Below are 27,999 nucleotides of genomic sequence, written 5' to 3' on the forward strand. Positions count from 1 at the left end.
ATATATATATTTTTTTTTTTTTTCCTCCCCTTAGGTATTTGATTCCAAATGCAGGAGATGCTACTAAAGCCATAAAACAGCAGATCATGAAAGTTTTGGATGCTTTGGAAAGTTAATATGAAACAAAATTATTTAAAAATAAATTAAGACAACCAAGAGAAACACGGAGATATACTTCCTCACTGAATACTAACTGGAGACCTTTCATTTGCTCATGGGCTGCTTGCAGGTCTAAGAAAGTGTAAATTATTATAATCAATCTATGGACAGTAAACTTTTTAAAAATGTTTCTTTTGCATTTTCAGTTTTATAAAATGATGTATTATAAAGTCAGTTATTAAATTACTGACCCTGTGCCCTATGGACTAAGTAAGGGTGCAGAATGCAGTTCTGTTTTGAAGAGCTGTTTTAAGGGAACATGCATCACTTTTGGATTCAAAAACAACTGTACACATACATGTTTGCAGTGTCTTCACTGAAAATTAGAGATAGAATTAGTTGAAGAGACTTCCTTAATTGCTACATTGTTTTACCCACTGAGCAATATAAAAAACTAAAAACATAGATTAAGAATTCGCTCACTGTTTATTCTTCTTAAAACGAGTGAAACCTTTTTAATGGAATGGAGTGAAGACAATTCCTGCCAACTCAAAATACAGTACAGCTAGTAAAATGTTGAAACATTGTTCTAAATCACCTTTGCTCCATTAGCTAATTATTTGGACACTAAATGCTTCAAACATATGAAACCTCATCCTAATGATTTCTGAAGAGCAGTTAAAACCATTAAAATAGGTAGGCATGTTAAGATGAAAATTAACATTTTGGGAACAGAATTGTGTCTGTAAAGATGTCATTGGTTTTTATTACAAGTGGATTTTTTGATTTATACTTTATAGCAAGTGTTAAGGCACACTGATTTATCCTCATTGAGGATTATGGTCTGTGACCACACTAATATCCACCTGCATAAATGCCAAATAATCAAAGATCAGAGAGCTTATAAAGTACCATTGTTTTTGTCATCATTTTCTAAATTTCTTTCTCTCTTGGTTTTGTCCTCATTGAAGTTCCAGCGGTTTGGAGTTATTTTTGTTGTGTGAATGTACTGAAAGTGGCTCTGCTGTATGTTGCAGCATTCTCCATGTCATTTACAATGGTCCATATCAGACACATTTGTAGGAGAAATCCAGGAACACATTTGGGGTTATGGAATGACATTTTGTAAGTCTCTTTGGAAAGTAGGAAATACAATCTGCCATGTCCTAAAATATCATGGCTTGTCTCTAAGGGGTTTGATAGGAGAAATATTTAGATGTACCCTTTTAACAGCCAGTCATTTTGATTTACTTATAGAAATCAAGTGAATAGAAGACAACGTAATTCAGGAAATTTTATTCTAATATCTAATAAAAACAGTTTGAGTGGTTGAAGACATCTGCATGAAATTGTACCTGGGTGCATTACTTGATATAACTCTCCCATAAAACTGTCGTATTGCATTTTTTCCCTTTTCTTGGCACCCCTTTAGAAATGTACCGTATTCTCATTTTTCACCCGTTTCAGCCATGGGACATTTTTCATAATATTAATGTAAAGATGTTTGTGTTACTGTTTATAAATTGCAATTGTAAATAAATTAATACAGTTTGCTCAAAACTTTGTTCTTAAAGCCAATGTCTCTCTTTCCTTCTTTTCCCTATTTGTAAATCTCTTAAGGCCACACAATTAGAAAATCAAAGGCTATTCTTAGAGTAGAATTTAAGTGCTCACTTTTCAGGATTATAAGTATTTCTTTTCATCTAGATGTGGCGGCGTAAAGAAGTAGTTTAAACTAGTTTTAAGCAAATGACACTAAATGTTACATGTAGTAAATTGCCTACTACCATGAACTACACAGTTAAAGGATTATTTATGACTATTAAGTGAAAATACATTTCATGGAATGTTCTAGGCACTTGTGTAGCTCCTCCGCTCTTCACTGGCCCACTGACCACAGAATCTACAAGAAACTCAAATTAGCAAGAAAAAAACAATCACATCAAAAGTGCACTAAGGTTATGAATAAACAGTTCTCAGATGACATACAAACGGCCATCAAACATAGGAAAAAATATTCAGCATCACTAATAATTAGGGAGATGCAAATAAAAACCACAATGTGATACCATCTTACTCCTGCAAGAATGGCCATAATAAAAAAATAATAAATATTGGCATGAATGCTGTAAAGAGGGAATGCTTGTATGCTGCTGGTGGGAAGGTAAACTAGTACAACCACTATGGAAAACAGTGTGGAGATTCCTTAAAGAACTAAAAGTAGAACTACCATTTGATCCAGCAATCCCACTCCTGGGTATCTATCCAGAGGAAAAGACGAAAAATACTTCTTTTCATCTTTTTAATGATGAAAAAGATACTTGCATATGCATGTTTATAGCAGCACAATTTGCAATTCCAAAATTGTGGAACCAACCCAAATGCCCATCAATCAACAAGTGGAGAAAGAAACTTATTCAAGCACAGTCCCTGACTCCCATAGCCTTCTTTTTTGTTATAATGCCAGGTGTGTTAGGCCTTGGGGGCAGGCCTCAGGAAACAGAATCTCTCTGGCCTTTTCCTGCTCTCCTTTCACCTACCCCAAGGCAGGACTCTAATCTTGCTGATTGTGGGTCCTAAAACTCTCCTGAGAGCTCCTGCTCTATGCCTTGGAGGAAGGAATACTGATATCGTAAAGTTCCCATAAAAGCCCAAGAGGACTGAGTTTGGAGAGCTTCTGGATAGCTGACCACGTGGAGGTTGTGGAGGGTGGTGTGCCCAGGAAGGCATGGAAGCTTCGTGCTCCTCCTCCCATACATTGCCCCACACATCTCTTCATCTGTAGCCTTTGCAACATCCATTATGATAAACCAGGAAATATGTTTTCCTGAGTTCTCTGAGTTGCACCAGCAGATTATTCAAACCCAAAGAGGGGTTCGTGGCAGTCCCAACTTGAAAGCGGTTGGTCAGAAGTCCTGGAGTCAAAGACACAGGACTGGTGCCTGGTGTGTCTTCCTCAGGTAGATAGTGTTGGAATTGAATTGGAGGATACCCAGCTGGTGTCCACTGCTTGGTGATAAAAAGGAACCCCCTCACCATTTGGTCACAGGATTCTTGTGTTGATGATTGTGGCGGTGATATAACAGCCGAATGAAAACACGGGGAGTTTTCCTGGAACACATATCCACCTCATCCCCCAAAACTGAGCTCATGTTCCCCCAGGCTCACCTCATACTATGAAGCGGCAGCTGGAGGAATGCTGATGGAAAGGACAGACCAGTTAGCAGGTGCCCGTAGCTGTCTCCCCAAGGTGAGGAAGGCCTACTGTGGATGGTGGTGGTAGGAACTGAAAGGAGGAATTGAGGACATTTCATGAGAGTAAGAAGAGTCCTGTCCCTTACCAGAGGCGGGGGATGAAAGACTTGAAAGTCACTGAAGTGACTTAGATTTTCTTGGAGGGCTGGAAAGCAGGGAGAAGTAGAAAGCTGGGCATAAATTGTGGTGCCTTTAAGTGCTGGGTGGAGAGGCTCCTTTGGAGGCAATACATTTAGTTTCACATAATTGAGTTTGAACTCATGTTAAGACAGGTAAATAGAGATGGTGGCAGCTGGAGATGTTGAAATAGCTCTCTGGAATCAAAATAAAAATTGTCACTAGTACCAGCCTGGAAATGGTCATTAAGGTTGTGACACATGGGTAGAAAAGAGAATAGACTGAAAAGGCACACACATTTTTAGCTGGGCTTTCAAGATCCATTTAGCCTGGTAGGTTTTGGGGGTTTTGTTGTTGTTGTTTTGTAGAGATGGAGTTTCTCCATGTTGGTCAGCCTGGTCTCAAACTCCTGACCTCAGATGATCTGCCCACTTCGGCCTCCCAAAGTGCTGGGATTACAGGCGTGAGCCACCGTACCTGGCGGGTACTTTTTTTTTGGCCTATTTTCATATGTCAGATGAACAAAACATGGGAACGAAGGCAGAGCTGCTGCAAAGAAGGGAGAGTGAGGGGAGTGGTGGCGGGGAGGGCTTGCCTCTAAATCGTTTTCCATACAGGTGAGGAAAAGGTCCTGAGGGTGCGGTGATTTGCCCTAGGTGTTAACATCCAGTCAGTGGCAGACACAGAACCAGAACTGAGTGACGAGCTTTTCCATTATGCCCAGAAAGTTCTAAAGAAAGGTTTAAAAAACACTTTCACTTAGCTTTTCCTTCTTTAGGAACACCCCTAGTTCCCAAGTTAGCAGTTCTCCCGTTCCCCCCCCCCCCCCGCCATGACAGAGGGACACAGTACCCATAGGCCTTTGGTCTTGATGGCCTTCTCCTGGTCCTGCTTCCCTAATGGCTCCTTCCCAGACCCCACAGGCCCTTCTTCTGCATGTGCCTTTCACAGTCCGCTTGTGTGTTCTCATCCAAATTCAGAACTTCCTCTTAGTTAAAACTGCTAATGATTCCTAAGTCAATTTCTAGCCAGACATCTGAGCTGGAGGCTTTGGTCCAGTTGCCTACTGGGCTTCTGCACCTGGTTGCCATGGCTCAGGCCTGTAACATCAAGACTTTGGGAGGCCAAGGTGGGAGGATCACTTGAGCCCAGGAGTTTGAGACAAGCCTGGACAACATTGTAACAATCCATTTCTTAAAAAATGAAACAACTTGCATTTTTAACAAGCACTTCAGATAACATTTCCAGTCAGGTTTAGGACCACTATTAGATACAATGTTATGCCAATAAACTTGGAAATCTAGATGATTTTTTTTTTACAGGTTGTAAGTGACCAAAGGTTGACCCTGAAGCCTTCTAGGTTAATAAGCATAACAGAAATTGAAAGGTTTTTAAAGATCTTCCTGCTACAAAGCCAAGACCCGATAGTCTCTTAAGCTGCAGAAAGCCCCTAACTGCTGTGTTTTCCTCCAACTTTTTGTTATGAAAGCTTAAAATTTTTAAACTTCTACGAACTTTTAATCTAGTACCATGAACAGCTGTGTGCCCCTCTAACGTTATTAAATGTTAGATTTAATAATTAACATTTTTGCCATATTTGCTTTATCTGTATGTGTTTTCTTTTTGCTGACAAGTTTCAAGCCAAACATTCCGACAGTTCATCCCTAAATCATTTTCTAAGAGTGAAGACACTGGCACAATCACAATACTATAGCACACAAAATAATTCATGAAAGCATCCAATATCTCATTCATATTTAAATGTACTTAATTGCCCCCAAAATGTTTTAATAGTGTTCTTTTACAAACCAGGATCTGTTTCAGTATAATTAAACTATGCTGGGCATTCCAAAAGGTGGTAAGTTGGATTTTTGTTCCACTAGTCTGACAAGGTACAAAAACACAAAACACAAAAATTAAAACGCAATCTAATAAATAAAAATGCAAAAATCTTAGTCTATTAGGCTGGGCGCAACAGGTCACGCCTACAGTCCCAGCACTTTGGGAGGGTAAGGCGGTAGGGTTGCTTGAGCTGAGGCGTTTGAGAACAGCCGGGGCAGCACAGCAAGACCCTACCTCTACTAAAGGTAAAAAACTTAAAGAACTAGCCGGGCGCGGTGGTGCGTGCCTGTAGACCCAGCTACTTGGGAGGCTGACATGGGAGGATCGCTTGAGCCCGGGAGGTCGAGGCTGCAATGAGCCGAGACTGCTGCACTGCACTCCGGGTTGAGTGGATGAGTGAGACCCTGTCTAAAACAAACAAACAAAACGAAAAAGAATATTAGCAAAGAGATGACAACGTATTCGAGAGCGGACTTGTTGAGGGCATAGTGTAGAACCCTCAGCATCTTTCCCGTTGGCCTAGCAGCCTTGTAGTCAGATCCCACAGACGTCTCGCGTGCCTAAACCAACCAGGTCATTCCGTCCCCGCCACAGCGACGTGGTCAAATAGCTCAAGCCCATCAGTATACGGTGTCACTCTGGCCACAGAGGCGATTCAACCAGCTCGAAGTTCAGTCTTTTTCGGAGAAAGGGCAAACGCTACAAATCAGGGCTTTCCTCCCTGAAAAGTCTGGTTGTTAAACATTCACAGCACGCCACCTCGACTTAGGCCGTTCCCTTTTGCCCTTTGCCTTTGGAAGCATGCTTTCTCCGCCTGTCCAGTTAGTCCGTCCTGGCGTTCGAGGCGCGCTGGAAGGAATGCAGATCCCTCTCCTCGGGGCCGGGAGGGGCGGGGCCTCTGACGTGGGCCCCGCCCACCGCAGCGCCGCCGCGCTCCGCTCGGACGCCAGCGCTCAGACCGCGCCGCTGTTGCTGCCTGCCGGGAGAGCCATGGCCAGTAAGTGGCGCGGCCGCGCGCGGCAGCCAGAGCGCGGCTCGGAGGGGAGGCTTTGGAGCGGCGCGCCGGCTAAGCCCCTCCGTCCCGCGTGGCCGCCTCGCGCGGCCTTTCCTGACGCCGGCGTCCGCGTGGGTCCGGGATGGCGTGGCGGGGCGGCCAGGCGCGCTCCCGGGATTCCAGGCTTCCGGGGCGGTGGGCCAGGCCCCGAGAACACAAGGCCGCCCGGGCCGCGCCGGCAAGCGCTGCGTCCCGCGTGAAGAGGCTGACGGACGTGGGGTCTGGACCTTGTGGGCCGCGGTGGTGGGATCGGACTCTTTGGGTGTTTTCAAGTCGCGTGGCCTCCTCCAGCCCGGCCCTGCGCAGAGGTGCCCGGGCGGTTCCGCCCCGCCCCGCCCCCTTCTCACGTTCCCGCTCCGGATTTTGACTTGGATTCTTGCTGTGTCACTGACTTTGATCTGTGACTTTGTGCAGCTTTCCCCCTGCGAATCCCCTGTGTCTTTATCTGTAAAATGATATCAATGATACCTCACAGAAGTTTATGTGTGAAGGACCGGGCTCATTGCTTTAAATGTTACCCCCTTTTTGGTCCCTTCGCTCACAGCATTTACTTCTTTTCCCTCTTTAGTAAGGCCTCCGTTGTTAGATGATGATGAATATTAGGGCAGCCTTAAAAGTCATTGCGTCTTCACTTTACGGATGGGATGGAGTGACTGGCGTCTCGTCCTCAGCACGAGGCACTTTCGGTTGGCGGGGTTTCCCTGCTGCAGCACGTCTGTAGAGTGGGTCATTTGCAGAACGACAGGCAGTCCCAAGCTTAGTTGAGGACCCCGCCCTTGTGAGTGGGATGTGTAGGACAGGAAGCCATCATTATAGCCGTGGCGAGCGTTATCTTTCCCCACCTCAGAGGCAGAGACAGGGTCTGGTGTGTGGCTCATGCCTGTAATCCCAGCACTTTCCGAGGCCGAGCAGGAGGATCGCTTGAACTCAGGAGCTGGAGTTGGAGACCAGCCTGGGCAGCGTGGTGACACCTTGTCTGTACTAAAAATAAATAAAAAATTAGCCCGGCTTAGTGGCACACTCCTGTAGTCCCAGCTACTTGGAAAACTGAGGAGGGAGGATAGCTTAACCCCGGGAAATGGAGGGGAGACGTTTAGTGGATTTGTCTGCTGTTCTGGTAACAGCTCAAATCCGTTTGCCCCAGAATAATCTCAACTTTTATTTCCTGTTTTAGTTTCCATTGATTCCCTTCAGATTCTGTAACTTTTTTTTTTTTTGAGATGGGGTCTTGCTCTTGTTAACCAGGCTGGAGTGCAATGGCGTGACCTTGGTTCACTGCAACCTTCGCCTCCTGGGTTCAAGGTATTCTCCTGCCTCAGCCTGCCGTGTATCTGGGACTACAGGAGCCTTACACCACGCCCGGCTAATTTTTTTGTATTTTTAGTAGTGATGGGGTTTCACTGTGTTAGCCAGGATGGTCTCGATCTCCTGACCTTGTGATCCACCCGCCTCGGCCTCCCAAAATGTTGGGATTACAGCTGTGAGTCACTGCGCCTGGCCCCAGATTTTTTAACTATTTAGCAGGCTGCATATAGGATTGAATTTAGCTCTTCTCACTATATTTAGCGTAGATGAAGGAATGGGACATCTGAGTTTTCCTACCTTTAGTTAACCTTGAGCCAAACGCCTTCATCAGAGGCTGAGGTTTGTCATTGTTGCCTCTTCTGGAGACATTTGCATTGTTACAGGAAAATATGCAAAGAGATAGCTCTTTAGTGGTAGGATTTTCAGACTCTGGAGCAGGTAAGATGGGACGTTAGGGCAGGCCATTACTAATAATTCCTGAAGTTTTGCCTGGCTTCATAGGTTAGGATGTGCTTTGGATCCATTACTGTGGCATCCCCTCAGACTATGAGTAGGAACTATGTATCCATCAAAGTCCAGGCAGGACATGGAAACCACACTGGCAACTGGAACAAGGAAAAAAAATACTTTTTTTTTTAGACGGAGTTTCTGTCATCCAGGCTGGATTCCAGTGACGCGATCTCCACTCATTGTAACATCTACCTTCCAGGTTAAAGCGATTCTCCTGCCTCAGCTCCTGAGTAGCTGGGATTACAGGTGCCCGCCACCACGCCTGGCTAATTTTTGTATTTTTAGTAGAGACGGGGCTTTACTATGTTGGCCAGGCTGGTCTCAAACTCCTGACCTTAGGTGATCCATCTGCCTTGGCCTCCTAAAGTGCTGGGATTACAGGCATGAGCCACCACACCCGGTGGAAAATGTTGTATAAAGAATTATCTGGCCAGGCATGGTGGCTCGTGTTTGTAATCCCAGCAGTTTAGGAGGCTGAGGCAGGAGGATTGCTTGAGCCCAGGAGTTCAAGACCAGCCTGGGCAACAAAGTGAGACCCTGTCTCTACAAAACAATTAAAAAATTAGCCAGTCATGGTGGTACATTCGTGTGGTCCCAGTTACACAAGGGGCTGAGACAAAACACAAGGGGCTGGACCTCCTAGGCCTGAACCCAGGAGGTTGAGGCTGCAGTGAACCATGTTTGTGCCACTGCACTCTAGCCTAGGCAACAGAGCAAGACTCAGCCTCAAAATTAAAAATATTAGCTAATGAAAAGTGATTATCATAAAAGCTAAAAGGGAACTCTAAAGAATAGAAAAAAAGCAAATATAATGTATAGCTACTACTTCCAACAAGGAATAAGTTTGGAGGAGCCCCCAGCCTCGTTGCTCCAGGGCTGAGCACAGACCTTGTCAGGGCTGGCTACATAATTTGTGGGGCCCAGTTCCCTTGTTCAGATAGCAGGACAAAACTGCTATTAGCTTTTCCTTCTGCAGTATGTCTCTCAACCTCTCATGGTGTTCTTTGCTGTTTAATGTCATATTCCCTTGGACACAGGAATATTTATGGGGTGGTGACCCCTATCCTGTGACTAGGCATGTGTGCCTGGGACTGTTATCCTGTGGCTAGGCATGTGTGCAGCCCAGTGGCTGCCAGGTTTACCCTCTGCCAGCAGTGGGACTGATGTGCTATGACCCAGCCAGTAGTGGGGAGACTGAGACAGACATCTTCCCTTCCCATGAGCTGGCTGCCCCAATTCACAGTATGTGAGCAGCTTCCAAGAGATTGCACAGACTTCCAAGGGATTGCACTTTCTGTACTGGGCATACTCAATATACGGATTGGAGGTAGGCGGGAGGCCCAAGAACAAATAGTAAAGGACAGGACATATTCAAATAGTAAGGGACAGGACGTATTCAAACCTAGTCTGTTTACTTTAGGCCATATTCTCATTTCACTTCCTACCCTGCATAGTAAGAAGCTGGTTCACTCTAGATTCTTGTGCCTCCATGGGACTTTGCCCATGGATATTGCTCTATCTCAAGATAGACTTTAGCACTCTTGACATTTTGGACAGGATAATGCTTTGTTGTGTTGTGGAGGAGGCTGTCCTTTGCATTATAGGTTGTTTGGCAGTATCCTTGGTCTCTATTCATTAGATGCCACTCATACCTCATCAATTGGGGCATCAAAGGTATCTTCAGACATTGTCAGATGTCCCCCAGAGGACGTAATTGCCTTCCATTTGAGAACCATGGCTCTGTCTGAATTCAGCAGTTCGATCTTCTGACAGCTGTTTTCTTTTGTCTTTGTCTTCAGCTTTCCGCTTGGCCCTCATCCAGCTTCACATTTCTTCCATCAAATCAGAAAACGTCACTCGAGCTTGTAGCCTCATCCGGGAAGCAGCAACACAAGGAGCGAAAATAGTTTCTTTGCCGGTCAGTATGGAGGCAGCCATCCCGTTCTGGCCACTGTAGACCCAGCAGAACAGTGTTTGCTAGCTCTGCTTGTCCTCTTGTATCTTGGGGTCCAGCAGTGTCCCTTGGAGCCTTTAGATTGCTCTGTGTTTGACTGGAGGATGACCTCAGCAGGGTTCTTTGTGAGGTAGGATGTGCCAATATGGTCATAGGTCTTTAATTTTGGATTTTCCTCTTTGTTCAGATGAGGAAGCCAAAATCCTAGTATATTGAGGGACTTACGGAAAACTGAAATGCTCGGTGTTTGGATACTTTGTTCCTTATACAATTAAGTCTTTACAGGATCAGAACATGTTGGCTTTATCACTAAGCCTCCAACTTTTTTTTTTTTAATGAGCTCTGGGAGAGCTCATGTGACTTGCCTCCTCTAACCCCACTGGGCTAGCTTTGTAGTCTCTTTACCCTTGAGGTGTCAGTGTTTTTATTATTAGCTGTGTTTTTTTTGAGATGGAGTTTTGCTCTTGTTACCCAGGCTGGAGTGCAATGGCGTGATCTCTGCTCGCCACAACCTCCGCCTCCTGGGTTCAAGCAATTCCTCAGCCTCCCGAGTAGCTGGGATTACAGGCACATGCCACCATGCCCAGCTAATTTTTGTATTTTTAGTAGAGACGGGGTTTCACCATGTTGACCAGGTTGGTCTCAATCTCTTGACCTCGTGCTCCACCCACCTCGGCCTCCCAAAGTGCTGGGATTATAGGCTTGAGCCACCATGTCCAGCCTTTTAGCCAGTGTTTTAACCCTTCAACTGAAAGCAGAGCTAGAAGCAGCAGCTGTGGCCTCTTACAGCAGAACTTTAAAATGGTTGGGTATTTTGATCTTTTTCTTCTTTGCCAACATTTTTCTAGGAATGCTTCAATTCTCCATATGGAGTGAAATATTTTCCTGAATATGCAGAGAAAATTGCTGGTGAATCCACACAGAAGCTTTCTGAAGTAGCAAAGGAATGCAGCATATATCTCATTGGAGGTAACTTCCTACCTACCAGGTATAATGGCTTAAACATTAAAAACATCTGAATGAGCCGGGTGTGGTGGTATGCACCTGTATTCCCAGCTACTCAGGATGCTGAAGCGAAGAGTTTCTTCTTATTCTATTTTTCATTTTTTTGAGGTGAGATCTTGCTCTGTCACACATTATGGAGTGCAGTGGTGCGATCATGGCTCACTATAGCCTCACCCTTCCAGACTCAAGTGATTCTCCCACCTCTTAGCCACCTGAGTAGCTGGGACTGCAGGTGTGCACCACCATGCCTGGCTGATTTTTCTATTTTTTTCGTAGAGAAGGGGTTTCACCATGTTGCCCAGGCTGGTTTTGAACTCCTAGGCTCAACTGATCTGCCCACCTTGGCCTTCCAAAGTACTAGGATTACAGATGTGAGCCATCATACCAGGCCTATTTTTTATTATACTAGTAGAGGATTTAGAATAAAGATTTTTTTTTCATAGAGGCCACATACATAAAGGGGGTTTTATTTTTGTGGCTTTGGAATAAATGCTTAAAGGTTTTATTTGCTTAAATAAAAAATAAGCACAGGGCCAGGCATGGTGGCTCGCTTCTGTAATCCCAGCACTTTGGGAGGCCGAGGTGGGTGGATCATGAGGTCAGGAGTTCAAGACCAGCCTGACCAATGTGGTGAAACCCCATCTCTACTAAAAATACAAAAATTAGCCAGGCATGGTAGCGCATGCCTGTAGTCCTAGCTACCCAGCAGGCTGAGGCAGAAGAATCACTTGAACCCGGGAGGTGGAGGTTGCAGTGACCCAAGATCACACCATTGCATTCCAGCCTGAGCAACAGAGTTTAAGACTCTGTCTCAAAAAAAAAAAAAAGCACTTTAAAAGTTCTATAAATATAGCAAATAAATATTTTTCTGTATGATTATATATTAAGAATTAGAAATGGGCTGGGCAGGGTACTCAGGCCTGTAATCCCAGCACTTTGGGAGGCCAAGGCAGGCGGATCACAAGGTCAGGAGTTCAAGACCATCCCCGCCAACATGGTGAAACCCCGTCTCTACTAAAAATACAAAAATTAGCTGGGTGTGGTGGCGCACACCTGTAGTCCCAGCTACTCATGAGGCTGAGGCAGGAGAATCACTTGAACCTGGGAGGCAGAGGTTGCAGTGAACCGAGATCATGCCACTGCACTCCAGCCTGGCTACAGAGTGAGACTTCATCTCAAAAAAAAAAAAGAAAGAAAGAAAAAAGAATTAAAGATGAAGGCAAAGCAAGCCTGGAGATGAAGCCGCATGCAGCGATGGAGAGGCTTCTGACTTTATATTGTCATTTTTGGGATCCAGTTTGTTGCAGGACGTGGTGAATTCAAGTTAAGCAATGGGAAATTTTTCATTTTGCTCTAATGTTACAGATTAAGTGTTGCTCAAGGTCATGATTGAATTTCAGGAACAGTTTGGTTAGTTTTTAAACCTGTCTTTGGCATCTGACCTAATCATATCCCATCTACACTCTGGAGTTTATCTCTGAAAGATCATATTGAGGAAGGAAAAAAAAACCATGATTAAATAACCCATAGAAGGGAATACTTATTCTGTATTATAGGGTGAGGTGTTGCCGTATTCTAAAAACAAAGTGAATAAATCAACTGTGAAAATGGGTTCTTTATTTTCGGACCCAAGTTATCAGGCGCATATTCCTTTCTCACAAAAGAATTGCTCTATTCTTTTTCTCTGGTATGTTTCTTCTCTCAATGAAAGGCTCTATCCCTGAAGAGGATGCTGGGAAACTCTATAACACCTGTACTGTGTTTGGGCCTGATGGAACTTTACTAGCAAAGTACAGAAAGGTAAGTAGGAATTGTGGCAGAATTTATTATCTTCAAGCCAGCAATGATGTGTGGAAAAAAAAAAGAATGCTATGAAGTCCCCTAGTCTCTCTCGTTATATCTTACATGCATTAGGGTTTTGACTGATTGGCACAGGTGGTTATTCTTGGCCATTTACATTGTTATATAAATTTTAGACTTAACCTGTCAATTTCTGCAAAGGAACAACCTATAGGAATTTTTATTAGTATTTCATTGAATATATAGAGAACACTTTGGGAAGAGTTGCCATCTCTCTGGTATTAAATGCATACACATGGCCAGGTGCGGTGGCCCATGCCTGTAATCCCAGGCTGAGGCGGTTGGATCACCTGATGTCAGGAGTTCAAGACCAGCCTGGCCAACATGGTGAAACACTGTCTCTACTAAAATACAAAATTAGCTGGGTGTGGTGGCGCATACCTATAGTCCCAGCTACTTGGGAGTCTGAGACAGGAGAATCACTTGGACCTGGGAGGTGAAGGCTGCAGCGAGCCGAGATCGCAACACTACAGTCCAGCCTAGGCAAGACAGAGCGAGACTCTCTCTCAAAAATAAGAAAAATGCATATACATTTAGTATCATTAAGTTTTCTTGATGAATTGGCCCTTTTATCTTTTATTTCTTGTAATACCTTTTGTCTCAAAGTCTGCTTTATCTTGACTCACTATAGCCACTTCAGGCTTCTTATGCCCACTGCTTGCTGATACGTGGTTTTTCCAATTATTTGTTCTCAAGCTATATGTGTTTTTATATTTTAAATGGATCTCTTGTCAACAGCATATAATTGTGTCTTATTTTTTTCTTTATTTTGACAATGTCTTTTAATTGAAGTGTTTAATCCATTTATATTTAATGTATTTATTGATATGATTGAGGGATACAGACATTTTACTTTTTTTCCCTTTGTTCCTCTTTCCTGTATAATTTTGGATTAATTGAATTTCTTTAGAGTTCTACTGGCTTTTTAGTTATGCCTCTCTGCTTCCCCCCCTCCCTAGTTGTTGCCCTGAGAATTATAATATGCATCCTTAACTTTTACAGACTACTTAAGAGTTAATATTATGTTACTTCATGTGAAATTTAAGAACTTTATAATGAGTTGGACTTGGTGGCTCACACCTGTAATCCCAGCACTTTGGGAGGCCATGGCGGGTGGATCATGAGGTCAGGAGTTTGAGACCATCCTGGCTAACCTGATGAAACCCCATCTCTACTAAAAATACAAAAAATTAGCCAGGCATGGTGGCACATGCCTGTAGTCCCAGCTACTCAGGAGGCTGAGGCAGGAGAATTGCTTGAACCTGTGAGGTGGAGGTTGCAGTGAGCTGAGATCGCGCCACTGCACTCCAGCCTGTGCAACAGAGTGATATTCTGTCTCAAAAAAAAAAGAACCCCATTGCCCTGCCCTCATTCCTTATGCTGTAGTTGTCATTTGTATTCCATGTATATATGTTATAAATTCCACAAAACAGTAATACTTGATTCAAGTAGTCATACGTATTTGAAAGAAATTAAGAAGAAAAAAATCTTTATGCTTACCCAAATATTTATCATTTCTGGTGTTTTTCTTTCCTTCCTGAAGATCCTTCTTCTGTCTGATGTATCTTCCTTCAGAACAAAGGCTCTCCTTTAGCATTTTTGTACTGAGGACCTGTTAGCTAGAAATTCTGTTAGTTTTTGTTTATGAATATCTTTACATTGCTTTCATTCTTGAAAGATATTTCTGCTGGAATAGAATTTGGGATTGACAGTTTTCTTTTTTTTCCCACTAGTAGTTGTTATCTAGCCTTTTTTTTTCTTCCGTGATGACAAGTGAGTAGTAATTTGTATTGTTCCTTTGAATATAATTTGTTGTTTTTCTTTTCCTCTTTTCAAGATGTTTTTATAATCTTTAGTTTATAGTATTTGGACTTTGATGTGTCTAGATGTGGTTTCCTTTGTCTTACTTGGTACTTCTTGGACCTGTAAATTTAAGTCTTACAACATATTTGGGAAATTTCTTGACACTATTTTGTTAAATATTTTACTGTCCCTTTTTCTTATGGAACTCCATTATACGTATGTTATATTTTTAAATATTTTTCCAAGGTCACCAGGCTCTGTTTTTCTGTTTTTCCAATACTTTTTCTTTCTCTTCTACAGATTAGATAATTTCTGTTGATCTTTCAGACTTATTTACTGTTTCTTCTGTCTTCTTAGATTTTCTGTAAGCTAACCCAGTGAATATTTTAAAATTCAGATATTAAAATTTTCGGTTCTAAAATACCCTTTGCTTCTTTTTTATAGTTTTTATTACTCTATGATATTTTCTCTCTGTTCATTAAGAGCATATTTTTCTTGACACTCTTTAGCTTAGTTTCTATAGCTGCTTTAAAATCTGATAATTATCACGTCTGTGTGCCACAGAATGAGACTATTAGGCCTTTAAAAGGCCTTTAACGTAAATAAACTAATGTCCAAACCAAAAATATATATATAATAACATCTGGGTCATGGCAGGATCTGTGTTCATTTGATTGCGCTTTCTTTGGAGTTTGGGTCACATTTCTGTTTCTTTTAGTATCTACTAATTTAGGATAATATAGTGGATTATCTATTGTAGAGATTCAAGATTTTATAATAGTGTTCCAAAAAGTGTTGAATATTTTGTTTTAACTGGTGGTTAACTTGGCTGCACTTAAACACCAAACTCTTATTTTCTTTGTAATGTGGGCGGCAACTTGAGCTGCTCTATTCTATCTGGTTGTTCTGCCCCACTTCTATTTAACTCAGTGATCAGCCAGAGATTTAGGAAGATTTTATATGTAGAATTTAGAATCTTGCTGTCTGCTTTCCCCATTTCAGGATTTTCCCCCATGGTTTCTAGCGCTGGTTCTTCAAGCCAGTGTGATTATGGGTAATTTTCACCACCACTTATCACAACAACGGGGACCTTGCCTCAGGGTAACAGCTGTCCAATGGTAGTGGGTTATCAGAACTTACTAACATTAGTGTTACTAAAGTTGGTATACAACCCCCCACGGCTATATTTGACTGGCTTTTAAAAAATAAAAAAAGAATAGCAGCTGTTACCTGCTTCCACGTGTTTGTGTTCCTCTCTTCAGGTTCTGCCTGCTGGTGTTTTTTGATCATTCTTCAGTGCCTTAAGTAGTTGTGCCTTTTATTTTGTCCAGAGTTCATAGTTAAGCAGAAGAAAGCTGGTCTGATAGGAGCTACTGTGCACATACAGGAAGAGCAGCCAACACTGGGCTAAGAACCCATCTCTTTGAAGTGTATCTTTTTAGTGTTAAGTTTTCCAGTCCATGAATGTGGTTTATATCCTGACATTTATTACGCTTTCTTTAATTTCTCTCAATTTCTTTTCACAGTTTTTTGGGTGTAATTTTGTGTAACATTTGTGAGGTTTATTCCTCATTGGTGATTTTAGATGCTCTTTCATTTTCTGTTTCTTTTGTTTGTTTGTTTTTAGGTGCAGTCTTGCTCTATTGCTCAGGCTGGAGTGCAGTGGTTTGATCTCGGCTTGCAGCAGCCTCCACCTCCCGGTTCAAGCCATTCTCTTGTCTCAGCACCTCGAGTGGCTGGGATTACAGGCATGTGCCATCACGCCTGGCTAGTTTTTGCATCTTTAGTAGAGACAGTGTTTTACCATGTTGGCCAGGCTAGTCTTGAACTCCTGACCTTAGGTAATCTGCCTGCGTTGGCCTCCTAAAGTGCTGGGATTACAGTCATGAGCCACTGTGCCTGGCCCATTTTCTGTTTCTTGCTGTTATATAGAAATACAGCAAGTTTTTAAAATATTGACTTTGTGGTGAGGCACACTGGCTCATGCCTGTAACTCAGAACTTTTCAAGGTAGGGGCAGGCAGATTGCTTTAGTTGAGGAGTTGGAGACCAGCCTAGGTAACATGGGAAAACTCCTCTACAAAAAATGCAAAAGAAATTAGCTGGGCGTGGTGGTGTATACCTGTAGTCCCAGCTATTCAGGAGGCTGAGGTGGGAGGATTGCTTGAACCTGGGAGGTCAAGGCTGCAGTGAGCCGATCCATCACATCACTGCACTCTAGCCTGGGTGACAGAGCAAGACTCTGTCTCAAAAAAAAAAGTTTTTTTTAAATGAAAAGAACCTATAGCAACCTTACTAAAGTCACTCATGAATTCTAATAATTTATCTGTAGATTTTTGGTTTTTTTTTTAGTTTCTAGGTATATAATCATCTGAGAATAATGACAGATTTCATTTTTTCTTTTCAGTTGTTATTCTTTTTACTTCTTTTCTTTTCTTTCCTGCTCTGTTTAGGATCTCTGGTACCTATACCAAGGATACCTATCCTGGTCTTGTTCCCAATCTCAGAGGGACAGTTTTCAGTATTTCATCATTAAGTATGATGCTTGTTGTTTAGGTGTTCTGCAGATAATCTTTATCAGATTAATAAAGTTCCTTTCCTGGAAGTTTTTCTTGTGTTTTTAAATCGGGAATGGCTGTAGAAGTTTACCGAATGCTCAGACATCTTTTGAAATGATTATGTGATTTTTCTTCTTTATTTTGTTACGTTAGTAAATTACATTGATTGATTTTCTAATCTTAAACAACATTTGCTTTCTTTGAATAAATCCAATTTGGAAGTGGTGCATTATTTTTTTGCTGAATTTGGTTTGCAAAATTTTTGTCTATTTTTAAATGCCCACCCACTTTCCACCTCTCCTGAGAAATCTATTTTTTTTTTTTTTTTTTTTTTTTGAGATGAAGTCTTTCTGTGTCACCCAGGCTGGAGTGCAGTGGAGTGATCTGAGCTCACTGCAACCTCCACCTCCTGGGTTCGAACAATTCTCCTGCCTCAGCCTCCTGAGTAGCTGGGACTATAGGCATGTACAACTACACCTGGTTAATCGTTTTTTTAATATATTTTTAGTAGAGGTGAGGTTTTACCACGTTGGCCAGGCTGGTCTCGAACCCCTGACCTCCTTGGTGTCCCAAAATGCTAGGATTAGAGGTGTGAGCCACCTGATTCTAAGAAGTCTTTATTTAGTATTTATATTTTTAAAAAGCAACACATTAGTTACCTCCCATGAGAAACCTGGATGTTGATTTGCATATCACATAGAAAATAGGGGCTATAAAAGGTACAGCATCATTTTTCCAGTTTCCTGTGGTAGCATTCATTTTGGTAAGGTGTTAGCCAGCTTGTGGAGTGGATTATGAGCAGTTTGGGGCTGCTGTTTGTATAGCTGATCTTACAACACTTTCCACATCCGCCCACGGAAAGATAGTGCCTTTACTGCTATGAACCGTGCTGGAAAAGAGGTAACCAGATCCATTATTTGTGATGCAGATCCATCTGTTTGACATTGATGTTCCTGGGAAAATTACATTTCAAGAATCTAAAACATTGAGCCCGGGTGATAGTTTCTCCACATTTGATACTCGTATGTACCAGATAAGTTTGCCTCCTTAGCAATCTCAATAGAAGACCATCAGGTATTTATTTCTTTTTTGTCTCTCTCCAATTTCTTCATCTAACCTAATTGAAAGACTGTAAGTGAGAAAGGCAGAGAATCATCAGAGATCTGGAAAGTTTGGGCTTAATTGAGAACTAAGGATTTGACAGAAGTTAGCCCTTTGATTTGATTGTAGCTTCCTGTTATGGCTTCCAGATTTTACTTATTAGGCCACGGTTGGGTACCTCCCACCTAGAACATAAGCATTCAGTTAGAATGAATTTCATCTTTACACTGCTGATGCAAATGATGTCTTCCCGAGATGAAATCTAGGAATGAACTTACAAATTGTCTCTTTCCTCAGGTCCTGTGTTAATGCATCCCTGTCAGTGTTATGTGATCATTAAGTTATGGAGGATTTCCCCTGCCGCACCATGCTGTAGGAAGTTAACTTTTCATTTGTGCATTTTCTGTTTGGAAACAGCTTACTGCAGAGTGGGTCTGGGCATCTGCTATGACATGCGGTTTGCAGAGCTTGCACAGATCTACACACAGAGAGGTGAGGCAGTGCAACAGTTGCGTTATGTGGGTGCTTGGAGGCTTGGTTCCAGGCTGGTCTGTATGGGATCCTTAGTCAAGAAAAGCTGGGAGAGCGCTCTCAATCTCTCCATCTCCAGCCTTTTCACCCCCTTGAGGCTTCCTAGACTTCTTTTTTTTTTTTTTTTTTTTGAGACGGAGTTTCGCTCTTGTTACCCAGGCTGGAGTGCAATGGCGCGATCTCGGCTCACCGCAACCTCCGCCCCCTGGGTTCAGGCAGTTCTCCTGCCTCAGCCTCCTGAGTAGCTGGGATTACAGGCACGCGCCACCGTGCCCAGCTAACTTTTTGTAATTTTTAGTAGAGACGGGGTTTCACCATGTTGACCAGGATGGTCTCGATCTGTTGACCTCGTGATCCACCCGCCTCGGCCTCCCAAAGTGCTGGGATTACAGGCTTGAGCCACCGCGCCCGGCCGAGGCTTCCTAGACTTTTGAAGCATATAGATGACAGGGTTTTTCAGGGGTTGTAACTGAACACATCATGTAGCTAAAGTAGGAGCTGTGCTCCTAAAGGTCTGCTCTTACCCTTGAGTCCTTCTTGTTACTGTGTTTGGTGAGTCCCCTGAAGCCCAGTAGAAATAAGGTGGATTTCACCACTCCGTACTCCTAGACATTGGGTAGAGTAGAATTGTAGTCTGTGATATTTTGGTTCAGATGAGGAGAAATGTGCTAGTGTCTGGGAAGAGCCAGTTCAGAAGATGTGGATTCTAGTCCCAACTCCTCCCTTTAATTGGCACAGTGCTTTGCTTAAATGATTTAATCTCTAGAGCAGTACAGTTCTCAGCTTAGTCACAGGAATAGTATGAGGATTAAGAAGAGAGAAACTATAAAGCCCCTCGTATGGTACTCAGCAAATGCCAGCATCCTTACTAGACTGCTTGAAGCTACTTCCAATAGACTGTCACTTAACAGAGTGAAGTTGGTAGAAATGGTTTGACTGCCCACCCAGAAGGTGGAGGTGCATGGGCTCTGGGGTCAAGCATTAGGGCAACTACCCTGCCCCTAATTTTAGTTGAAAAGAATTATAAAACAAGGCCATTGGCCATGTGGAGCCGACATATGGAGCTGAGAAAAACTTTGTTTTGTTTTGTTTTGTTTGAGATGCAGTTTAGCTCTTGTGGCCCAGGCTGGAGTGCAGTGGCTCAGTCTTGACTCACTGCAATCTCTGCCTCCCAGGTTCAAGCGATTCTCTTGCCTCAGCCTCTGGAGTAGCTGGGATTACAGGTGCCCACCACCATGTCCACCTAAATTTTGTATTTTTAGTAGTTACAGAGTTTCACTGTGTTGGCCAGACTGGTCTCGAACTCCTGACCTCAGGTGATCTACCTGCTTGGGTCTCCCAAAGTGCTGGGATTACAGACTTGAGCCACTGCACCCAGCCAGAGCTGAGAGAAATTTGAATGACAGTTCTCTACCTTATTTTTGTTTGTTTTGAGGCAGGGTCTCATTGTCACTCAGGCTAGAGTGCAGGTATAATCATGGCTCACTGAAGCCCTGATCTCCTGGGCTCAGGTGATCCTCCCACCTCAGCCTCCCAAGTAGCTGGGACTCCAGGCATGTGTCACCACACATGGCTAATTTTTAATGTTTTGTAGAGATGGGGGCTCTGTATGTTGCCCAGACTTTCTGTACTTTTTTGAGTGAAGTTGATGCCAGTGGGGTAGGGAGGCCCCCAACAGGAGTGGGGCCCTGGCCCCAGCCCGTGTCCATGCCGTCAACACTATACCATTGCAAGGAGGAATTCAGGATGAGTTGGAAAATAGCGGAAGTATGGAGACTCATCACAAAGTGAAAAGTGCACACTCCAGAAGGGGCAGTGTGTGTGTGCTAAAGGAGTCATGCACAAGGAGGTTCCAGCCATCTACTTTTATGGGCTTTTTTTTTTTTTTTGAGAGTCTCCATCTGTCGCCTAGGCTGGAGTGCAGTGGTGCGATCTTGGCTCACTGCAAACTCCCTTTCCTGGATTCAAGCAATTCTGCCTCGGGATCCATAGTAACTGGGATGATAGGCACCCACCACGCCCAGCTATTTTTTTGTATTTTTAGTAGAGACAGGGTTTCATCATATTGGCCAGGTTGGTCTCGAACTCCTGACCTCAGGTGATCTACCTGCCTCAACCTCCCAAAGCACGGGGATTGCAGGCCACCATGCCTGGCCACCTTTATGGGTTTCTTTAAGGGGGTGAAATATTCATGAAGCTTCCTGGAAAAAGGTGGAGATTTCTCAGAATTGTGGTGCCACTCATTTTTTCACCAAATATGGGTGTTCCAGAAACTCTCATGGTGCTGGTGGGTGTGTGATGTAGTATGTTAATGAGCTTCTAATGAGGATAAGGAGGTCCTAGGTGAAACCTAGCTCAAATCCAGCACCACAGTGGATCCAGTTGGAATTAGCCCTGGTTTCTCAGGGTCTTAGGCCCTAGCTTATGCAGCTATTTCAAAAGTGTCCTTTTGCTAGTCCTGAGAACACCACTGCCTGGAATTTTTTGTCCTCCCCAGAACATCTGGTGTTATTTCTGTCTCAAAGTCACATGTCATTTTGGTCATCAATACTATTTTTCTTATGCATCCATATATGTGTGACTTATGTAAAGGAATTCAGAGTCGTATCTTAATTGCTGCTGGCACTGTCTGACTTGGCTGACATCATTTTATGTTTGGGAAAGTTTGAGTTCAGTCCCTGCTAGATGAGGAGCAGTGGGGAGGACTGGTGGTGGTGGGTGCTAGATGAGGAGCATTGGGGAGGACTGGTGGTGGTGGGTGCTAGATGAGGAGCAGTGGGGAGGACTGGTGGTGGTGAGTGGTAGATGAGGAGCAGTGGGGAGGACTGGTGGTGGTGGGTGCTAGATGAGGAGCAGTGGGGAGGACTGGTGGTGGTGGGTGCTAGATGAGGAGCAGTGGGGAGGACTGGTGGTGGTGGGTGCTAGATGAGGAGCAGTGGGGAGGACTGGTGGTGGTGGGTGCTAGATGAGGAGCAGTGGGGAGGACTGGTGGTGGTGGGTTCTAGATGAGGAGCAGTGGGGAGGACTGGTGGTGGTGGGTGGTAGATGAGGAGCAGTGGGGAGGACTGGTGGTGGTGGGTGGTAGATGAGGAGCAGTGGGGAGGACTGGTGGTGGTGGGTGCTAGATGAGGAGCAGTGGGGAGGACTGGTGGTTGTGGGTGCTAGATGAGCAGTGGGGAGGACTGGTCGTGGTGGGTGCTAGATGAGGAGCAGTGGGGAGGACTGGTGGTGGTAGGTGCTAGATGAGGAGCAGTGGGGAGGACTGGTCATGGTGAGTGGTAGATGAGGAGCAGTGGGGAGGACTGGTGGTGGTGGGTGCTCACTGCACCCACTGTTCTTTGGCTTTTCCCTCCCCAAGGCTGCCAGCTATTGGTATATCCAGGAGCTTTCAATCTGACCACTGGACCAGCCCATTGGGAATTGCTTCAACGAGGCAGGTAAGAAAGAAACCGTATATTCAAGCCTCTCAGTATGTCCTCTTCATGGAAAGATTTCCGGTTGGGTGGTGGTACCAGCCTTCCTGAGGTGGATTCTGCCCCTGACTCAGGATGCCCTGGTATCCAAATGCAGTTGGAAAGGAATGAGGCTATGAGGAGGACTTCTACTGCTGGGCAGTTTCTCCTCAGAAGCCACATCACCAACCTCATGGATTTTGGAAATTATGCTTTTTGTTTTTTTCTAAGAGACGGGGTCTTACTGTTGCCCAGGCTGGAGTGCAGTGGCATAATCATAACTCATTACAGACTTGAAATTCTGGGCTCAAGTGATCCTCCTGCCTCAGCCTCCTGAGTAGGTGGGACTACAAGCATGTGCCACCATGCCTGGCTAATTTTTTTATTTTTGAAGAGATAGAGCCTCACTTTATTGACCAAGCTGGTCTCAATCTCCTGACCTAAAGTGATCTTCCCGCCTCATTCTCTCAAAGTGCTGGGATTGCAGGCATGAGCCCCAAGCCCTGCTGGAACTGTGGTTTTTGCATTTTCAATACTCAGTGTGTCATGTGGGTAGTGATTTCATTTTTCTGTGATTAGATGTGGATTGGTTCCTCTTAAGTTACTTCTAGCAACGAGGACAAAGAAATCGAGACCCGCAGGGCTTATGTCTTCAGAGCCCCAGAAGCCAATGAAAAGGCAGGGGTTATTTTAGCTTGACCTAGGTAGAGATTTGTGGTCTGTACCCAGCTGATTCTGTGCTTATTCAGATTAGGATGCTTATCCTACCCCATCCTTCACAGCATCCTACTAGTCCTGGGGGTACTGCACCAAGAAACTCATTAGCAGCTCTTGTTCTTCTAACCTGTAACTCCAGGGCTTTGCACAGGCATCTTTGGCAGGTCATAGGTGCCTTTCCTTGGTTTTCCAAGGCTGAGGGGTGGTGAAGGGCAAATAGCATAGGTGTATGTAAGATGGAAGGGAAAATGAGTGTGACTGTGTGCGTGTGTGTCTGTCTGTCTATAAAGTGCTCTACAGTCCATGAAATGCTGATCTGAGATGATGGTTTTCTTTAGAATTTTTAAAAATTGAAGTAATACAAAAAAGTGTACTAATTTTAAGCATATAGGTTGGTGATTTTTCACCTGCCACCAAGGTGAACATACAGAACATTTCTAGCCCTTGAAGATGCTCCCTTTTCTGCCCTTTTCTAGTCAATACTCCTCTCTCTGCCTAGAGGTAGCCACTATTCTCACTTCTAGGGATGGTGGTAATTTTTAATGGAAGGGAAAGTTTAGGCTGGTTGCATGGTAGAAGATGGGGTAGGGGTATAAGGTGGCATGAGTGTTAATGAATATACAATTTTGTCAAAAGTAAGAAAAGTTTCTGGGATACTGAGATGACCCAGCATGGGTCTGTTAAGTCCAGAGGGCTCCCAGGTGAGGTGGTTTGGTGTACCTGGACTGCAAGCTGCAATTCTTGTCTTATTTGAGATGGTGGGACTGCCACCAGGAGCTTGGGAGCACCACATGGCCCTGAAGGTGTATTGCTTTTGCAAGGCCACTCCAGTCTCTCCAACCACCTTCACTTGTATTGACCAGAGACACTTTAATATTATATTAGCTTAAGGCAGGGTTTCTCCGCAGGTGCACTGTTGACATTTAGGCCTGTTATTTTATTTATTTATTTATTTTTGAGATGGAGTCTGTCACCCAGGCTGGAGTGCAATGGCACAATCTTGGATTGCTGCAGCCTCCACCTCTTGGGTTTAATTCTCTGGCCTTAGCCTCCAAATAGCTGGGACTGCAGGCATGTGCTACCATGCCTGGCTAGTGTTTTTTTGTTTTTTTTTTTTTGAGACAGAGTCCTGCTGTGTAGCCAGGCGCCAGGCTGGAGTGCAGTGGCAAGATCTTGGCTCACTGCAACCTCCGCCTCCCGGGTTCAAGCAATTCTCCTGCCTCAGCCTCCCGAGAAGCTGGGACTACAGTCACGCGCCACCAAAGCCCAGCTAATTTTTATATTTTAGTAGAGACGGGGTTTCACTATGTTGGCCAGGATGGTCTCGATCTCTTGACCTCGTGATCCACCCGCCTTGCCTCCCAAAGTGCTGGGATTACGGGCGTGAGCCACCGGGCCCGGCCTTTTTTTTGAGATGAGTCTAGCTCTGTCACCCAGGCTAGAGTGCAGTAGCACAATCTCAGCTCACTACAACCTCCACCTCCCAGATTCAAGAGATTCTCCTGCCTCAGCCACCTGAGTAGCTGGGATTACAAGTGCACCACCACGGCCAGCTGATTTTTGTATTTTTAGTAGAGATGGGGTTTCACCATGTTGGTCAGGCTGGTCTCGAACTCCTGACCTTGTGATCTGCCCACCTTGGCCTCCCAAAGTGCTGGGATTGCAGGCGTGAGCCACCGCATCCAGCCCTAGGTCTGTAACTCTTTGTGTGGGGCTGTCCCGTGCATGGTAGGATGTTTCGCAGCATCCCTGGCCTCCACCTACTTGATATCAGTAGCATCTCCTTAGTTGCGATAGGAGAATCTCCAGACATTGTCACATTTGGTGGGCAACACTGCTTATTGTTGAGAACCATTGGCTTATGCAGTAAGGTCACTTTTTAAAGAAAAGGTTCCACGGCTCTGGCTTTCTTCTACATCTTAGTTAGCCTGAACTATCCTGTTTTTTAAAAGAAGGATCTATCTACTAGGGTTAGAAAAATTTCAGATTTATAATGTAGGATTTACCTCTTTCCTGTCTGTTGACTACAGAGCTGTTGATAATCAGGTGTATGTGGCCACAGTGTCACCTGCCCGGGATGACAAAGCCTCCTATGTTGCCTGGGGACACAGCACCGTGGTGAACCCTTGGTGAGTGATGCCCAGTCGGAGCTTCAGTGGTGGCTCGTTGGCAGATGGGTTTTCTGGATCCTGAGCAGCCAGGCGCCCACTGCTCACTCCCATTTCCCCACATATCCTGCCAGCTTTCTGCCTCTCTGTGAGAGAAGCTTCCACTGAAAACCATGTGGGAAAGGAATCACCCTGCTCTCCTGATCAAGTGCTTGTCCTCAGCCCTCTTCTGAGTTTCTTGTGACCTTCATTGTCAGTCAGATTGGATCATGTGGGTCAACAAGGCAGCGGTGATGGGCAGCCAGTAGCAGGAGACACCAAATTACTTACCTTTTGGCTAAAATTTAAGCTGGCTGACTAGTCCGAGGACTTTGCTCCCAGCATAATGCTCAGAGGAGCAGTCAGGATGCGTTCAGTAAGTAAAACTATGACCCTCTCCCCTACAAAAGGGCGAAGCATTTTATTACTCAGTGGGCCAGCACATAAGCCTGCTCAGACGCAAGTACGGTCACACACTCACACACATTCCTTACCATCTGCATTTGTATGGTTTACATTGTACTTTCACACACGTGGTCTCAACTTGAACTCCCAGGAACTTGTTCTTACTAAGCACATTTTATAGGTGATAGAATTACAGAGATAGAGCGGCTAGCACTGGTGTTGGAATCCAAGACGTTTGCCTTCAGAACCTGGATGTGTTCCACGCTAGTTCTCTGTATGAAAGCACATTTTAGGATAAGCATACCAGTAACAAGACTGAGAAGAGTTAAATATTACTGTGGGGTTCCCGAGGGCTCAGAGCTCGATGTGTGTGGTGGGGAGGACCTGGAAGATATGACTAGTGTGAGATTCCAGTTGGCCTCCTGCACGTTAGGCTTGAGGGCATTAAAGGACTTAAGTTGACTTGAAAATTTTCTTGAATATGCATAGATTCCACTGTCCAGAGATCTTTAAATGCCAGGGCAAATTGGGAAGAATCAGAAAAGAACTCAGTTACTTGTTATAAATGGTTGTGCTTGTAGCTCATTTGTGCCAAAAGTCTGGCTATCTGGCAAACAGAATCAGTTGTTACATCAGACTATTTTGGAGAAGCTTCTAGATAAGGGTTTGAACCCTTGCACTGGGCCAAGAGACTAAGCACCGGAGATAGTTTCTTTTCTTTTTCTTTTTTTTTTTTGAGATGGAGTTTTACTTTGTCACCCAGGCTGGAGTGCAGTGGTGTGATCTTAGCTCACTGCAACCTCTACCTCCTGGGTTTGGGCCATTCTTCTCCCTCGGCCTCTTAGTAGCTGGGATTATAGGTGCACAGCACCACACCCAGCTAATTTTTTGTGTCTTTAGTACTGATGGGGTTTTGCTATGTTGGCCAGGCTGGTCTCAAACTCCTGACCTCAAGTGATCCACTCACCTTGGCCTCCCAAAGTGCTGAGATTACAGGCATGAGCCACTGCACCCTGCCTGCAGATAGTTTTACAGGTCAGCCTTACCCTGGACTTATAAAGGAGTGTGCTGTTCCCTGATGCAGGGCTCTTGCCAGTGTGAGGTTATCCTCCATCCCCCTGTGCCACTTTACCCATCCCCCAGGGGTTGAACTCTTTCCTTCAAATCTGAAACTGAAGCCCATTAACCTAGGGTTCTGGGCACCACTGCCACCAGAGCGGAGACCGCAGCAGATCAGGGGCCCTGCCTAGGCCCAGCTTCATCACCCTCGGGTAGGGTAGCAGCTCAGGCAGGTATGAATTTCAGAGCAGGTCCAGACTACCCTTGTTAAGGGGTCCCACTGAAATGCACTCATGAGGGCATGAGATGGAGCTTCCTGTTGGTGGTAGGTAGCTCTGTTCCCAGGTCTTTATAATCATCAGATAACCACCATTTCCTAGTGGTTTGCAGTTTATGAAACATGAGCCACAGTTTTATCACTAAGCCCTCACAGAGCTGTTATTTCCACTTTATAGATTAGGAAATGGAGATTTGAAATAACTTTCCACAAGCTCACAGAGCTATTTAAATGCTAGAACAGAAATCTGTACCACTACTTTCTTGTTTTAAAACTCAGACTTGCCCCTTTGGCCTGTGAGGTGGGGAGGAAGAAACAGAGCTCTTGAATATCCCCAGACACCAGTGAGTCCATTCATTCTCTCCTGCTTCTTTTTCAGGGGAGAGGTCCTAGCCAAAGCGGGCACAGAAGAAACAATCATGTATTCAGACATAGGTAAGATGTTCCCAGGCAGGGTTAGGACTCTGATGTCCCCATTGTTCTGAGGTCAGACTCCATAGCTGGGAAGTCCCTGTCATTCGGAAGGGTTCCTCCTCATTTATCTCTGAGGATATTTTCGGGTCTGGTTCTCTGGTCAGGCTCTGGGGAGTATATCAGCTTGGGTTTTCTTGGTTTGGTTTTAAATGATGCCAGGCTATCTGTCCATCTAGGCAAGACCTGTGTTGCTAAGTTACTTACTAAGACTCTAGTGGTGTATGCAGGCTGGGGATTAAATCCTCTTGGTTAATGAGGAGTTGCAAATTATTAATAGTGCACTTTCCTGTTTTTTTGCAGACTTGAAGAAGCTGGCTGAAATACGCCAGCAAATCCCCATTTTTAGACAGAAGCGATCAGACCTGTATGCAGTGGAGATGAAAAAGCCCTAAAGTTGATGTTTGTAATGTGTCACAGAACAGGAAGATATGATTCTGCAGCATAATCAACTCCCTATTAAATTCTTTAATGAAGA

The 27,999-nt window shown here is 44.3% G+C and overlaps 2 protein-coding genes and 1 long non-coding RNA gene across 5 annotated transcripts in view; 2 read left to right on the forward strand and 1 right to left on the reverse strand.

Moving 5' to 3' along the window:
- Positions 1-1,659, forward strand: part of TBC1D23 (TBC1 domain family member 23) — a 60,484-nt gene extending 58,825 nt beyond the window's left edge. For both annotated transcript variants that reach the window (XM_008982578.5, XM_002758866.6), the window contains one exon: positions 35-1,659. In XM_008982578.5, coding sequence (XP_008980826.1) covers positions 35-116 — 82 coding nt within the window. In that variant the 3' untranslated portion in view covers positions 117-1,659. The remainder of the gene's footprint in view (positions 1-34) is intronic.
- On the forward strand, positions 910-27,999 carry NIT2 (nitrilase family member 2). 2 transcript variants are annotated; one of them, XM_002758882.6, is made up of 10 exons: positions 910-6,310; positions 9,982-10,100; positions 10,985-11,105; positions 12,853-12,941; positions 18,290-18,383; positions 18,880-18,954; positions 22,352-22,430; positions 25,193-25,291; positions 27,430-27,485; positions 27,825-27,999. In XM_002758882.6, exons 1-10 carry the CDS (start codon positions 6,115-6,117, stop codon positions 27,914-27,916), a joined length of 1,020 nt encoding a protein of 339 aa, XP_002758928.6. In that variant the 5' UTR covers positions 910-6,114; the 3' UTR covers positions 27,917-27,999. The 2 variants fall into 2 exon arrangements, with proteins under 2 accessions (XP_002758928.6, XP_078208339.1); XM_078352213.1 differs by lacking the exon at positions 18,880-18,954.
- On the reverse strand, positions 6,272-10,204 carry LOC128929810 (uncharacterized). Its single transcript, XR_008476973.2, has 2 exons — positions 9,835-10,204; positions 6,272-7,348 (listed from the first exon to the last, which is right to left on the reverse strand). It is a non-coding gene; the product is annotated as an uncharacterized LOC128929810 (long non-coding RNA).

The sequence above is a fragment of the Callithrix jacchus genome, chromosome 15 (genome assembly GCF_049354715.1).
Source record: "Callithrix jacchus isolate 240 chromosome 15, calJac240_pri, whole genome shotgun sequence".
In the NCBI taxonomy this organism is placed as follows: Eukaryota; Metazoa; Chordata; class Mammalia; order Primates; family Cebidae; genus Callithrix; species Callithrix jacchus.